Here is a 15,925-nt window from a genome sequence, read left to right as displayed (position 1 = left end):
TGAAAAGGTGTACCTGTATCTGAAAACATCTTTAAAACAAGGGTTTGCCTTTCTTGTTGCTACAGGCTGCCCAGGGAGGTCACAGAGTCTCCCCCTCTGGAGGGATTGAAAACCCAACTGTGTAACCTGTCCTAGGTGACTCTGCCTTGGCAGGTGGTTGGGTGAGAAGCTCTCCAGAGGTCCCCTCAACCCAAACAATTCTGTGATTTTGTGATATTCCCACTAGCCCAGTTCTTACCACTCCTCGAGAAAAGAACCCAAATTATATGTATTTCAAGAATCTTGTCTTACATTATCAGAAAGGTGACCATGTTTTCTTTCCTTCTAACATTATTTTAGCATGATGCTGTGGAATGTATTGGTTCCAGCCCTGAGTTACAAATTTTGCTCACAACTCTTCCATTCCTCTGAAAGGTGAACAACAGCATTAATAATGTGTCTCTCCTCACACCTCTGGAAAGGTCTTTAGATAACGATTCCAGCCACAATGAAGTTCCTACCCTATCAAGTAGAAGTGCTAAATGTGAAGAATTCTGTTAATGCAATGTTATGATTGAGATTTTCAACAAACCACAGAGGGGAAACCTAATTTTGCCTCTTGCAGCAACTCTAAAAACCACAGTTAATCATCTCCAAACTAGAGGAAAACACACAAAAAATGAAGAAAACTGTGCATGGCTGAATACAAAACCTGAAATTAGTGTGAACATATTTGACTGATTTTCAATAGGTTTTATATCCCATCATTTTTGCAATTTTTTTTCCTTCAATATTAAAGAAGGTAATACTATTTCCTGAACATACTTGTGTGTATGCTGGCCATATTTTCAACTTCCTTATCATCATCCCTCCATGCTACTTCCAAGGAGATATAAAAATATGTTCTGGAAAGGTCAGAAGTTACAGACTGTCTGAGTCTTCCCTGTAACAATAGCCTTCTACTAAAAACTGTGAGGAACTTTACACTTTCCAAAATAGGACAAGGATGAATGAAGAGTGTGGATAGACATAAACCCCCTAAAGACTTGGTGATGGTATGAGAAACTACCACTGACACCATTGTTATCTGAAACTCTACAAAGCATTTTACTGAAACATGGAGGTAAGAAATATTTTTAAATATACATTTAATATCAAAGCATTTTTTTTCAAATATGCAAAGAACATTTAAAATCAAGTATTTAGCTGTTATCTTTTAAAACTCATATTCAGCAAGTATAAATGACCAAACCTCCACTGATATTAATGGATTTACAGTGGCTAGGGAGCCACAGAAAGTGAGTTTTGAATGATCTAATAATAGAAAAAGCAAGGGATACTGACCTCATTTGTACCATCACCACACACCTTGCTGATTGTAAATACAACAGCATGACATGATCAAAATTTCCAAGGAAAAATCTGTATTTGTGCAATGAAAAAGCATGAACACTTCAATTTCCAGGCAATCTTTTCATAGAATTTGAAAGCCTCAGAAAAGAAAAGCTTATAAAAGATGAATGGTCATCTTGTGCTTAAGATATGAGCCTGAGTTTTTTCCCTGGCTTTGTCCCAGCTTCTCTATGGCCTCGAGCAAGGTGTACTAGCAGCAATGGCAGTAAAAGGCTACAAACTCACTTTTGAGCACAGCTCTGAGAAATAGTTCAAAGCTCCCTAAAGATTAAAACTAGCATGCAAGAAGGACAGAAATAGATTAACTAAGCAAGAGGGGTTATTGGTAAGATTCAAAGCCTGCATTAGGATTATTACTGGTAAAGTAAAAATCAATCTGGAAATTAACAGAATAAAAATGGCACACTTAAGGTGATGCCTACATCAGCTAAATGATTGGGGGAAAGTTTATTCTACACTAGGTCTTTTGTACAGTTTTAGGAAACAGAACTCCATAAATCAAAATAGCAAGAGATTTGCAGGGGAACTCTCAAAAGTATGATGCAATTTCCAACACAGTTCTGAGTATCTGGTCCTGTGCTGAGCCTCAGTCATGGGGGAACAAAGGCAAAGCCATTCCAGATGACCCTGGCCATCAGCAGCAGGTTATTAATGCAGCACTGAGATTCTGTCTTCTCTGCCATGAGAGTTCTCAAACTCTCCCTGCTAAGTAACTTCAGAGCTCCTAGGTGCACACTGGCTTCCCTCTGGCCACCTCCAAGCAAAATAAACATTTCACTGCCTCCATGAACTTGTGTCAGCAAACACAATACTACTTCTCTAACTTAAGTGTTCTTTGAATTCTTTATGCATGCTAAATAATAACCATTATAGGAGAAAGTCTCACATTGTCATGCAGCCAATATTTCTAATGCAAAACTGGAATTGTGTATGAATATGCACTCACATAGCAAAAAGGGAAATATTTTATAAGAACAGTGCATGAGTCTTAAAGACATTATTATATAAGAAAATGGCCTCTGAATCGGGTGTATTTTCTTGCTTATTCAGATATCAGCATATATTAACTCCTGACATTTGAAAAGCTTTTGTTCACAACTAATAGAATGAGAGCAGAACAGACCTTAAAAGCATCTTAAAGTAATGGAAGATTTAATAAGAAAATAATATACTTTTAGTCTAGCAAAAAATGTGAGCATATTAATAATAGATGACCAGCACTACTCAGTATGATGTAGGGATCCACGAAATGTTACAGGGCTAAGTCTCATGCTGGTGAAATGCCAGCTGGTAACCCTGATAGAGTCACTATGTGTGAAAGAAAACTTCCCCTGAGGATGTCCAGTGGGTATATTCTCAACCACAACACTTTTCAGATTAGAAGAGGGTACTCATTTTTGCAGGCTTCCTAATGGTTCAGTGACTTCATCTAATGGCATCCTCTAATAGTGCTTGAACTCACCCAGCCCAGTCAGTAGCACAGCTGCCTCAGTTCCAGCTCCATCCCTCTGAGCAGTGGTGCCACTGAGTGAGGATGCCAGCACCTGCAGCTCCTGCTGCTCTCTGTGGGAGATGAGGTTACTCAGTCAGACAGAGAAGGTGCTCAGCTTTTAGCACAGTCAGACTGCTGTGCCTCTGACAGTTTATGTTCTTTAAAGTCACAGAGATTAACCCTTAAACACCAGCATAATTTATTGCTTCACTTTTAGAGGAAGAGGATTGAATGTGAGCGGGCTGCCTTGGAAATTACTCTTCTGAATAGACAGCTGGGATTAGATGTGCATTTGTCATTCAGAGAAAATGCAACAAGTAAGGTTTGCCACCCAGGAGATTTGGATTTCTTCTTGCTATTGCAGTGAATATCCTGTAATTTTTTAGCCAATTCCAGTCACCAAAAATTGGATTGACCAAATGAGTTAACAAAGTATCATAATAAGAAAACCATGAACTCACAATCCTTTTAGTACAAATTGAACAGTGCTTCTATCACCAGAAGACTTAAAACTGCCCCTTCCCGGTATACACATGGCCAGTATTCAGGGGATACTTGTTTATTTTCCTGTTATCCAGAATGTCCTTAAGAGACTAACTCTTGTCTTCCCCACGTGCCTGTGGCCAGAGGTGACAACACAAGGGGGAATCCACAAAGAAGCATCCCATCAATGCAGATGTAGGTATTTGCAAGTCTCATTCTGCAGGAGAGCTAACTGTGTAGAGATCAACTCAAATCTGTCACCTCCTGAAAATAATCTTTTCAGAAGAGAATCCATGCTTACTATGTTCCTCCTGAAACAGAAAGAGATTTTTGTCTTTGCAATACTTCTAAACCACTTTGCAAAGAGTACACAAATAAAAAGTAAAGTGTTCTCCAAATTATGAGCAAACTTGAGTATTGAAGTGTCAGTCACATGTGGCCAATATAAAAAAGGAATAATCATAACTGTATATAGAAACATGAAGAACCACCAAGCATAAAACCAGCCTGAACTACGACTTCAGAGACTTTCTGTAGAGCGTAAAGAAAAACATTTGCATCTTTTTCTGACTCCATTATCTGTTTTGCTTTGTAAGTGCTTGAGGCAGGCTGTATCTCAGACACACATCCTGTTCCAGAACCAACCTCAGCTGCAGTGCGCTTCAAATGATGTCTAAAAGGGCAAAGGCAGCCCTGAACTTGGGGCATTATTTACTTCAGCTTCTCAACAGATGAATACACACAGTGAAACCCCAGCAGTATTGGAGCCCTCCAGCATGACTGGCATGTGGACCAAGTACAGTCCAGCCCAGAAATCTCAGCAAAAACTAAGAAATTCACACAGCCAAGAATTTCATGGGTCAGATAAACCAAGAGAACCAAATACATAATAAAGCTTAAAAATAAATAATTAAATTAATACAACCCAAAGGAATATACCAGAATGTCAGTTCAGTGAGATCTTGGGTTAACCTGGACGCTCTTTTGGCCACAAGGCGCTGCACAAAAAGTTCCTCAGCTTTCAGTGCAAGTAGCACATACTGACTAAAACATTGAAACCTGGAACCTTTCATGGATACAAAATTGAAATGAAATTGTTTGATTGGGTGTCAGTACCATCCTGATGATGCTGTTTCACACCCTGCATCACCTCTGGGCAAGGCAGTACACCACACCTCAGCTGCACAGGCTACACTTTGAAACTGAATGAATGAACATCAGTGCATTCAATTGATTACAGTTGTACAGATTAACAACTGTAACTGGTTACAATTAAAATGTAAACACGCATCTTCATGATGTCTAACTCATGAAAAAAACATATTAGAGAAATGAGAGAAATGAAGGGCTTCATAATTCAATCCAATTTAAATAAACTTTGGCACCTTGTGGTTACTTCTGCCACAACTCAGCTTTGGCTTTCATCAAACCACTATGACTAAATTATACATTAGTAATATACAACTTAAAGTCATTCATGGCATCTAATATATTTCAATGTATTCTCTTCTGATATTTGAATGAAGTTTGGATATAGGCTACTGCCATTCATATGTCTAATTTTTCATTGTAAATCCAGGCTTGGAAGCATTATTTCCAGTCCATCCTAACACTCCCATTCCAAGTGCTCTAAACTGCATTACAGTTGATGGCACTACTAGTTCATCTATCTGTTATCACCACATTCTGGTTCACATTTCCTTCTTTTCTGAACTAACCACACCTTTTCATAATGCTGTCCAGTCAAGATGTGAAGAACCACAAATAACTGTGGCAACTATACAACTAAAGAAAACTTATGTTGTATAGTTGCAAAACACTTAGATAAGAACAATGTACAGGGCCCATTTACAGCCAAAAGTGAATTTTAACAGTGGTGGCTGGTTTGGGGAACAGGGTCTGAATCTCACTATGACAAACAGATGAAAATCAGAATTTGGATGTTGTTCCGAAATAACTGGGAGAAGAGTTGGGAGCAAATTATTTGGCTCCAGAAAAAAAAAATTATGAATGTGAAAATGGAAATAGTGTATCATTTCACAGCTAGGCACTGGAGACAAGATTTCCTGTTGATGTAAACAGAAATGGTTTATCAGAAGAATGAGGCTGAGCACAAATCTGTGACTAACCAACATAAGAATTGGAAACAGAGGTAATTGAGAAAAATTACTCCCAAATTTGGGCATTTTTTAGGCTTCCTGAATGCCCATGTTGGTGGGGACACTAAAACAGGTGTTTTACAAATTACTATAAACTAACTGACCAACTATAGTGAGTCTCACTGACTATAGTCTGATTAAAGAATCTTCAGTATCTATGGGGATCTCCATGGGAAGACATCTATCTTCAGTATTCTGAGTAGCTCCATCTGCATTAGAGGATGCAAAGGCTTTTCAGTTTCTATGATGCAAATTATTCAATCAGTAGGAGCAACAAGGCTTGTCTTCCAGTTAAAATATAAACATACTTACCTTAGTGATGTCTACTTAATTCATGAAACAAATATATATTAGACAAATTAAACACCCTGCTTTGCTTACTCTGCAATAGAAAGACACAGTAAACTTTTAGCAGGAAAAATAAACATCTCACTGGCAGAGAAAATTATATATTGTTGTGATGTCATTCCTTACTATAATGCACTACAGTTTCCAGCTTTAGAATTCTTCAGCTTTTTATTTGTTGATTGTGGAGACTAAACTTCCAGAAGAATGCTTTTCTGTGCACTCCATTTTAACAGAATTCTGTTTCCAAAATGCATTTAGAAATGAGCTTTTTTCAGTCCATCTAAGAAACTACATTTAACTGGGAGGTTTTTTGGGGGGGTTGGTTTGGTTTGGTTTTCTAGGCTGATACAGATTTACATGTCTACTTATTTCCACTGTGACTTGTGCTGAGCTTCACTTGAACGCTCCTAAGCTCCAGAAGCACTTTCCAAGGAGATTCCAGGAACTGCCAGCAGGGAAGTGAAGCTGCAGCATTCCCAGGAGAACACAGAGTATTCAAGGCTCAACCAAAGGAAAAAACTAGAGCTGGATGAGAAACATGCCAGTCATTCCAATCTCCCTACGAAGCATCATCATCATCATCATCATCATCATCATCAACATCATCCTCATCATCATCATATGATTTTGCTCCCCTGGCATTTTTTATTTAAAGGGTCTGACATAACACAGTAACTTTACAACAGAATAGTGAGAAACTGGCACAGCAGCAGCAGTATGTTAGAAAAGATAAATAAAAACCTTTTCCTTAAGATCTTATTTTCAGTGAAACTTTAGGCAGGAATTCCTCCCACACACAGAGAAAACTTTCATCTCTCTGATAAAGAGGGCTTCCACATCCCACTTTTTTTACACTCATCTAAATACACCTTTCTATACTCTTCATCCCATGCTCCCACAATCTCCTTAACTATAAAAGCATTTCAGGATCCTCTTGCTCATGCTTCATCTCCTAAAGTATTATTCTACTTTGCTATATCAGTAGTTCCTTTGGTGTGTGTCAAAACCCTCCGCAGAGAATTCCACTGGGCTCATTGTCAAGCATATACCCTTTATATATATTTATACTTACTCTCAGCCAAAACTTCTGTACTGATGAAACTGAACACAAAAAAAAAAAAAAAAAAGAGACTTGTGGAAGAGACCTATGGAAGAACTTCAATTTTATTTCTTTGCAGCATTCACTTCTGTAAGGCATATATTACTCCTGTAAGGGATATTTTTTCTGGCTGAAACTGGCTGTTGTATTAAGTAGAAAATTTTCCTTTTTCCTTTTATTTTACTGTACTACTGGCATTCACCAGGTGGAAGGGGTTCACTGCTGCCTCTGCTTGAACCTACCATTATAAAGAGCCTAAATGTAAAAGAATGACTTTCAGCAACTTTAATGAGAGCTGTAGGGCATTCAGCAACTTGTAAGAACAAATCCCAAATCACCACAGCATTAAAAAATCCATCTGAGTTGAGATTACACGCAAGATAGGGCTGTGTTTGAAGAAAGACAAGATGATAAGGAAGTATAGTAAAAAGTTAAAGGTCTAAAATAAAATCTTTTACTACCATTTCATTACCAGAGTCTTAAGCACTCTGTATGTTCCTGAGATCAGAGTAGAGTGATAATGCTTCCTACCACTGTCCTTTACAGACCTACCAAAGGCACAGATCCATAGCAAGACACAAAGACTCCAGTGGTCACACACAGAAGAAAAAAAACCAGCCCATGACACAGTAAAACCTGTCATAGTGCTGCTGGCACAGCTGTGTCAAGGAATTGCAAGTCTCACTATGCGTAGGAGTGTCTGATCCAAAACCTGCTGGCATACCCTTTAGGAGGTATGCAATAACTGCTCATGACAGAGGAGAAGAAAGCTGTTTCATCTTAGACAAAACTGAGCTGATTCAAGATTCAAAGTGAGACACTTTGCATTTGCTACTGCCTGAATTTTGTTTTCAAGATAAATTGTACTAAATAAAAAGCAGTAGGAAATGTTCTTTCTGACCAATAGAAAAGATTACATTTACACAAAAACAATGCAATTAACATTATTTTTCATTTTAATTTAATGTCAGTTATAAAGCTTACAGAGATATCATGTCTAGTATGAGCTAAGGCAGTGGTGCAAATTTCATTGCACTATCATGCTAGCACCCCTCATAAGCTGACCTGAAGAAAACATTGGCAAAACCACCATTTTGGTCTTCATGGTGCCATGCCCACCAACCTTCACCCTTCTTGTACAACATAAAAGGTGGAAATTAGGACCATTCTCTATATTAAGATGACATTTTTATACTGAGGCTATAGCAAGACCAGTATCATTTAATATAAAGATTTCATAACAATGTTTGCCCTCATCTCACCTGCAGTGAATTTCAAAATTGGCCTAGAGGTGAAAAACTCTGTATCATGTTATCCGTTTCCCAAACCACACAGTAACTTATTACTGCTCCTTTATATTAGTCATCTAGAACCAAAAAATATGCAGTTCATTTCCCTGTACAGACAGAAATACCAGTTTTTCTGTCCCAAAATGACTACTTAGCAATTAATTATAAGACTGACTGAATGACATATATTTTGCTTCAATATTAATGAGTTCAAAAGATCTGATATACTACATTGTATCACAGCATTGTTACTTATGAAATAATAAATCTTAAGGCAATCACAGGTACTTCTCATTTACTTAAACACCAAAATTTGGCACTAACAGATACAACAGAATACTCTAATTGTTACTGCCATATCAAGCCTATTTCCACTGCACTATAAACACAACAAATTAAGAAACTAATTATTTCAAGATAACTCAAATTACTGTGTATTTTAAATACCCTCCTAACAAAGAATTGAAGAACTTTATTCCTTATGCTCTGGTAAGACCATATAACCAAAGGATAACCTAAGTTGCAAGAAGTCTTTAGAGGTCATCTGGTAAAACCTTTATTCATAGTAGAGCCAATTTTGACATCAGCTAAGCTTCAGTTAGATTAGGTTTTTGAGAGCTATGATTAGCTCAATTTGAGTTTATTCAAGGATGGAGTTTCCAAAACTTTCAAAAACATGATCCAATAATCCCACTATGACATTTTTTTCTAGTATTCAATCAGAATTTCCCCCATGTTGCATCCTGGATCCTTTGCCTCTCGGCTTCACTGAGCACATCCAAGAAGCGATCATCTTAGCAAGTATGGAACACATTCATTTACTCCAGTTCTAATCAAGTGAAGTACAAAACCTCCATTCACCTTTCTTGTACAACATCGGGGCCAATGATTGATGTGACTGGTTTGACTCTCTCTTTGGTCATCTAATCGATTAAATTCATATCATTGGGCGAAAATACAACACTTTTACCTGAAAAATTAAGGGATTGTGATTTTACAAGTTATTTGTAAATTTACCAAATTGGTCCTGAAACTAAAAGAGCCTCTTTGCACCTATAATATCCAAGTCAGATTGAAAACATGAGCTAAGATTAACTAGTCTTACAAGGTTTTATTTTAGATCCAAACTTCACAAAATTGGCAATATTTAAACACCACCTAAACAACTGCAAGTGCAATCAATCCCGTACGATCTCCAAAAAATAAGCCCTCAAAGTACTCAAGTTCTGCAAGTCCTACCCAAATTCCATTTAGATCCAACAATACTATCCTGAATTCCAATGACTTTCCAAACCACAGTATTTGTTTCTTAGTCCCAAGAATGAGGTCTAGGTCAAATGTAGCAGATCTTGAAAGAGAAGCAGATCAGCAGCATAAATGAAAGTTCTTACAATAACTATTTACAAAACTTTCTGGTCTTATAGACAGGAGGAGCAGTTATGTAATTCAAAATTTTCAGTGTATTAATTGTCATTATTATCATTGAAATCTTAACTCCTTCACTTCATCACTATAAATATATTCATTAAATATTTATATTACAATTAACCGTCCCTCAGCCATAGAGCAGCCAGGAATTGCAGAATGGATGGAGTCTAAAACTAAGCAAGAGCTGCATGATTCTTCCCACAAATTTACCCAGTTCAGAAATTTCAGAGGGCTCTGAAAGTTCATGTTTCCTCAAGTTTTGAATTTCTAACTTTGGAACACTGCACAGAGGAAGTCTTACATGCAGCTTTGACAGGAGGGGATTTCACTTCTGAAGCTGAATTTCTGGTGCATGGAGAGGTTAAATCCTACAGTGTTGATGAGCTCAGAATGTGTGTTTTAGCAACAGAAAACTCCAAACAATTTCGAAAAATAAAACAAAAACACAAAGTGGAAAACAGTGTTAGTTTTTACTCTCTTGCTCCTGATGAGAGAGATCCTAAAACATATATAGAACCATATATTTTTTGGATTGCAAATATTTAACTTAAGTAGTTCTACTGGGTGCAGTGTATTACTTCTAATGTTAAGGTCAAATGCAACTATACACCCACATTACAAGTGTAAAGTGGATGTATAGTTGCAGCCTCTTAGGTATAGCCACCAACAATGGTTACATGTTTTGGGAATATCATACGAGTTATCAGAGGAAAACACCATTCCCACCTCAGCTGTTATAACAGAAAGTGCAACATCCTGCAACCAGGGCATTGTTCAGGGCTACAACCCCAAGCTTTCTCCATCCTTGCTAGTACAATAGGCACTCCCTCAACTTCCTCCTCTTTTATCAGTGGACAGATGCTTCATCTCCAGATCAATGGGCTGGTGATTCTTTTATCAACATAAAAAGTGGAGCAATTTATTGGTTCAAAGATTTTACTTTCTCAAATTTATCAATTCCCTTGAATCCCTGAGCTGTTAACTGAATAACTGGTATCTGTCAGTTCTAACATACAAGCATCAGGAGTCAAAGTCATAAAGTTAAGAGTATTCAGCTCTATAAAGTATTTAAATATGAGATGAAAATATATGCATGATATATACATATATCACTTCCCCACACAACTGCTGAAATTCTATTATGTCCAGCAACAAATGACGAAACAGTATTGCCATTCTAATGGATAAAGTCTCATCTCCAAATGTAAGGATTTACACACATCAATATAATAATGGCAACCATAAATATAAATCTTCTGAATATCGAAAGGGATTAGGCTGTTAAAATGACTGACTGCCTTCCCAAACAAACACTAGACAAAACATTAGTACATAGAAGTTGTGTCTCTACTGGAATAATTTTTCCATGTGGCCTGCTGACACTTTCATTATTTGGAAAATAACAGGTTAAGTAGGGAACAGCCTATTTTACACTAGCTATAATTGGGTAAACTATACACTTCTAAATCAGGACTTACAGAATGAACACAGTGCAGAGGAGCCCAAGGATAAACACATGAAATGAGACTGTCAAAGTCATGAAGGGACTTGGTCACACACTTTCCATCAACCATCCCTTCACCACTCTGAAAATTCTATTCACCATCCCTGTATTTAGAGTTTTTTGTGTTTATCTATATATTTCTACATCCCAAAAACTTCCATTTATTTTAAGTGTTGAAACAACATTATCCTGCAAAGGTAGTTTCTCAGAAAAACATTTTCAAAGCAGCATGAAAGTTTTCACTGTGTGACATTTATTAACACCAATTGGATTCACACAGCTAAATCTTGCTGTAATTCATTGTCAATTTACCCCTTCCAGAATTTAATATTTTTTTGAATTTGTTTTATTTGCCAAACATTTTCATCTTTCAGTGTTTTATGGCATGGTGTCTGCAATAGGACAGGCACAATCTCTGCCAGCTGGTTTAATTTTCTAGTAGAGACAAGGCCAATGTCTCAGACTTCTAGTGGCATGAGTAAGAATTATGGCTGCAATCCAAAGGATTCATATGTCCTTATGATATATTTCCCCAATGTATACATAGCTCCTAATAATCCTAATGACATATTTATGCACAAAAAGGTACACATACACTTCATTGTTCTTTGCTCAGACACCTTTGGCAATGACATATGACAATGCTTCAGTCAGGAAGAGAAAAACAGAGAAAGATCAAGGAGGGGTGGTGGGGCAAGATGGTTGTGGGCCAGTTCTCCTTACACAAAATTTCCTTGGTTTTCAGAAGCAGAATTCACCTGAAGGGGTACAATAAAACCCTGAAAGTGACTAAGAGCTTTTCCTGAATGTGTGCCACCTACACTTCCGTCTCAATGGTTTTTTTCTATTATTTTTTTCTATGTTACACATAATGATATGGATTCCCATTTACAAATGAAGTTATTATTAAATGATAGAAGACTATTTACAGACTGTCCTTAGGATTACTGAATGAAACATTTATTGTGTTCATTATAAAAAAGTAAAAGGTATCAGCCAAAAACCTCCACTTTCATGGATTAAAGCATAACTGAAAATCACTATTATTGCCATTTTATGGCAAACATCCCCTGACAAACAGCACTGAAAATTACAAGCAAATCTTCTTGCAGTTAACACACTTAGTGGGTTAACATTAGAGAAATGGCATTTTATTCACAATAATGCAGCAACAGTTTTCCTCTTCACTTTTGCCTCAAATGTTCCTATGTTGCTGAGATAAAGAAGGCAAAAGTTAGAGAAGACTAAAGTTTTAAAGAGTGAAGAAACAGTGCCTTAAAGACACTGAACAGTGCACTCTTCTTTAGAACAAGAAGCAAATCTTTTTTATGAACAGGTCTCCAGGGATTTGGCTTTTTTACTTTCCTTCTTATACAGAAGAGAATCTACATAGTACACACATGCTATGAAAGGTGTATTTCCAACTGTATTTCATTAGATACTTATTTCTCAGGTAATATCTAAAGGTTAATCCTAAAGCTAAGCCTGAGCTGTTGCCCTTCTCAGACATGAGCAGAATACAACTAACATAAACAACTTCTTCTTTTAAAACATGTGCCCATATCTTTCCTTTTCAAAGTTTTTCCTCAAGTCATATAAATCATCAGTACTTCTGAAATTCTACAAGTTAGCACTACAAGTGCTTGGATTTTGCAAGATTTAATCTAAATTTTGTCTACAATCACACCACCATAAGTGGATGCAAAGTGGATGTAAAATAAATCTCAATGAGAGTAATGTCCAGGGATGCAGTTTTGCTGCATATGTTTTATATTCATCACCTCCTAAGATATTAGAAAAATATTTAAACTCTATGTGGTGTTAATTTATTCATGTATAAACTGAACACTACCACCACTGAGATCATGGACAGCCTCTGAGCTTTAAGTTCATGTGTTGTGGTTCAGGAATTATACTCCCCAATTTAGTTCTCCCACTGATACTTTCCAGATCATGCTGCCACTCTCCTCCCTCCTTCAACCCCCTCTTCCTTCCCCCTACAGGTTCCTGGAGAGGAGAATTAGAGGCACAGAAAGCAAAGATCATGGGTTGAGAGAAGAACAATTTACTGGAAACAGCAATGAGATAAGAAAAGAAACAGCAACATCAACAATACTGATAACAAAAACATGCTAAAGAGACGGAAAATGCTCGTCCCAGCCCCACCAGACCCCAGCCATGCAGCCAAACTCCCCCTGGTTTGGAAGCAGGGCCACCCCACTGCTCTCTTCTGCTTGGGACTGGTGCCACACTACCCCAAACAGAAGGAGCCCATTTTCCCTGGAAGAGAGTCTTTTTCCTCCACACCTGGAAACGATGTGAGGTAGTATAGGATAACCTCCAGGTCCTAGCTATGTCCCCTTCAGGCTACTGCAAAAAAAAATAATCCCATCTTGGTTGGAACCAGGACATAATATCTACTAGATTACTTCTTGAATATAAAGACTTCCATTTTTAAATGCAAATAAATTAAAATGACAGCATTTTGCCATACAGACACTTATCAGCACCTGAAAGATGTAGATATGACAGTGGAATATCACTAGAAAACATGTAAGAACAGCAGAAAAAAACTATGCATTGAAGTAATTTTTGAAAGTTGTTATATCATCTGATAGGTCTTTTATAAAACACGACTCTTCCTGAAAGACTTTTTATTAATTTTATTAATTTCTCTAGAGATTATGGTGGCCATTCACACTTTACTTCAATTTTTATAGACTCCCAGTAATTCCACAGAATAGTAAATACAGTTATTATAATCCTCATAACTGGCAAAGAGATATATTTGAAGAAATAGGGTTTGTTTCCCCTCCCACATGCATGATGTAAATCAGGAGCAATTCTGCTGCAGTCGTTAGCCTAAAACTTATACAAAACAAGAAATAAAAAATAACAGCAATATATACAGAACACTTTCCTTCACTAAGAGTGCAAATCATATGCCTCCTCTGTTTCTGGGCAAGGGTCTGCCGTTGAGTTACTTATACAAAGTCCATCACTCTATTCACATGTGAATAACGTCCAGGCTCACACTGGAAACAATGGAGACACACCAGTTTACACAGGCTAAGAACCTGGCACAAAGCCTTGAAAACTAAAGGGGATTTTCAAATAAATGCAATATGTACAATTACTTCTGGAGTATTACCTCTGAAACAGAAGCGATTTCAAAGTGCTGTAAGCGGAAAATGGAAAGATAGCAAAGGATTACAAATACAAACAACTCCCCCCGACACACACGCTAAATGCATTCCACTTTTCTTCTTTACAGACACACACACACAGACAAGGAACTCCGCTCATTTTAAGAGAGATCATGTGGCAAAATGATGACATTGAGTCACCAGAAAAGAGAAAAATCTTTTAAAACACTCTTGGGACCAGGGACTACCGTTAAGGGGAGAGCATTATTTTATCATCCTCCTAATGAGCCAGATGAAGGATTATTGTTGTTTGGCGGTGATTTATCTCAACAACTCTTTTCTCTGAAATAAATATGCCAACTCCACTAAACAAAGAGAAGAAGCGGCACCGTTCTGTTGTTTCAAATCCACGCTGAGGAATACTTAAGCCGAGGAAAGGAACCCCAAGAAAAGTCACGGGAGAGGGCCGGCACACGCCGCTTTTACACAGGTTAAGAAAAATAGAAAAAGAAAGAGGCGGCGATCCCGGTCCTCGCATCTTCCCAGCGCGCCGGCAGCGCCCAGCAGTGTCCGGCCCCACCGCCGACCCGCGGGCAGTGCCCGGGAGCACCCACCCTCAGCCTCATTCTTCTTTGGGCAGACGGGGAGAGCCCCTGCCCGGGGCCAGCGGGGACTCACCCCTTCTCAAAGAGCCGCCAGGGCGGGGAGCCGCTCTCCCTCAGGCGGGGAGCGCTGACAGCCGCCCGGGCTGGGGCGCCGCGGCAGCCGCCTCAGGTGGCCGGCCCGCTCCGTCCCCCAGCCACGGGGCCGCTCCGGTCCCCCGCCGCACGGCACCGCCAAACTCACGGGTCGGGGCGCGGGGGCGCGGGGCGGCCGCGCCGTCGGGGCGGGGGGCGCGGACAGCTCCGCGGCCGGGCCGGCGCCGCTCCGCGCCCCCGGCGGCCGTGCCCGGGGCGGGGGAGACAGCGCCCGTCCCTGCCCAGCCCCCGCGAAGGCGAAGCGTGCCCCGGCACTCACCAGCTGCAGCGAGCAGAGGAAGATCAGCGTGCAGCGTCCCGTGCAGCAGCCCATGGTGGCAGCCGGAGAGCCGCCGCCGCTGCTCGGCTTCTTCCCTCCCGCACTGGCGCGGCCCCGGAGGCGAGCCTGGGGCTCACCGCATCCGGACGGAGCGGCCGGGCGTGCGCGTATCCCCCGCCTCCTGCTGCCTCGCTCCTTTGTGGAGGGGCTTCTCTCCGGCGGCGGGAAGTAGCGCGGAGGGGTCGGCGCGGCCCCAGGGCTGGGAGCGGGCGGCAGCTGAGGCTCTGCCCGGCTCTGGCTCTGGGGAAGGGGCAGCGGCCGGGGGTGGGCGTTCGCGGACCGGGGCGGGGTGGGCAGAGGGAACGCGGGTGGGGAGGCGGGGGGCGCGGGTGGGCGTGCGAGGGAGGGCGGGAGCTGTGCGAGGTGTGAACGGGAGAGGAGCGGGGGCGGCGGCGGGCTTTTCTCAGGCGCCCTGCCGGGGGTCCCCGGGCGGGCAGTTTGCAGGGATTTTGGAGGCTCCGAGGGCAGGCTGTGCTTGTGGGGAACTTGCCGGGAGGGGCGGGGGGAT

General features: G+C 40.1%; 1 protein-coding gene across 3 annotated transcripts in view; it reads right to left on the bottom strand.

The window, feature by feature from the left end:
* NKAIN3 (sodium/potassium transporting ATPase interacting 3) overlaps positions 1–15,691 on the bottom strand; it is a 334,914-nt gene extending 319,223 nt beyond the window's left edge. For 2 of the 3 annotated variants that reach the window (XM_036379103.2, XM_036379101.2), the window contains exon 1: positions 15,358–15,691. In XM_036379103.2, coding sequence (XP_036234996.1) covers positions 15,358–15,411 — 54 coding nt within the window. In that variant the 5' untranslated portion in view covers positions 15,412–15,691. The remainder of the gene's footprint in view (positions 1–15,357) is intronic. The other variant, XM_036379102.2, reaches the window with a different exon arrangement.
* Positions 15,692–15,925: the final 234 nt, after the last annotated feature.

Source organism: Molothrus ater, chromosome 1 (assembly GCF_012460135.2).
Source record: "Molothrus ater isolate BHLD 08-10-18 breed brown headed cowbird chromosome 1, BPBGC_Mater_1.1, whole genome shotgun sequence".
NCBI lineage: Eukaryota > Metazoa > Chordata > Aves > Passeriformes > Icteridae > Molothrus > Molothrus ater.
Note: the sequence above shows the minus strand (reverse complement) of the source record. Positions and strands in the feature narration are given on the sequence as shown.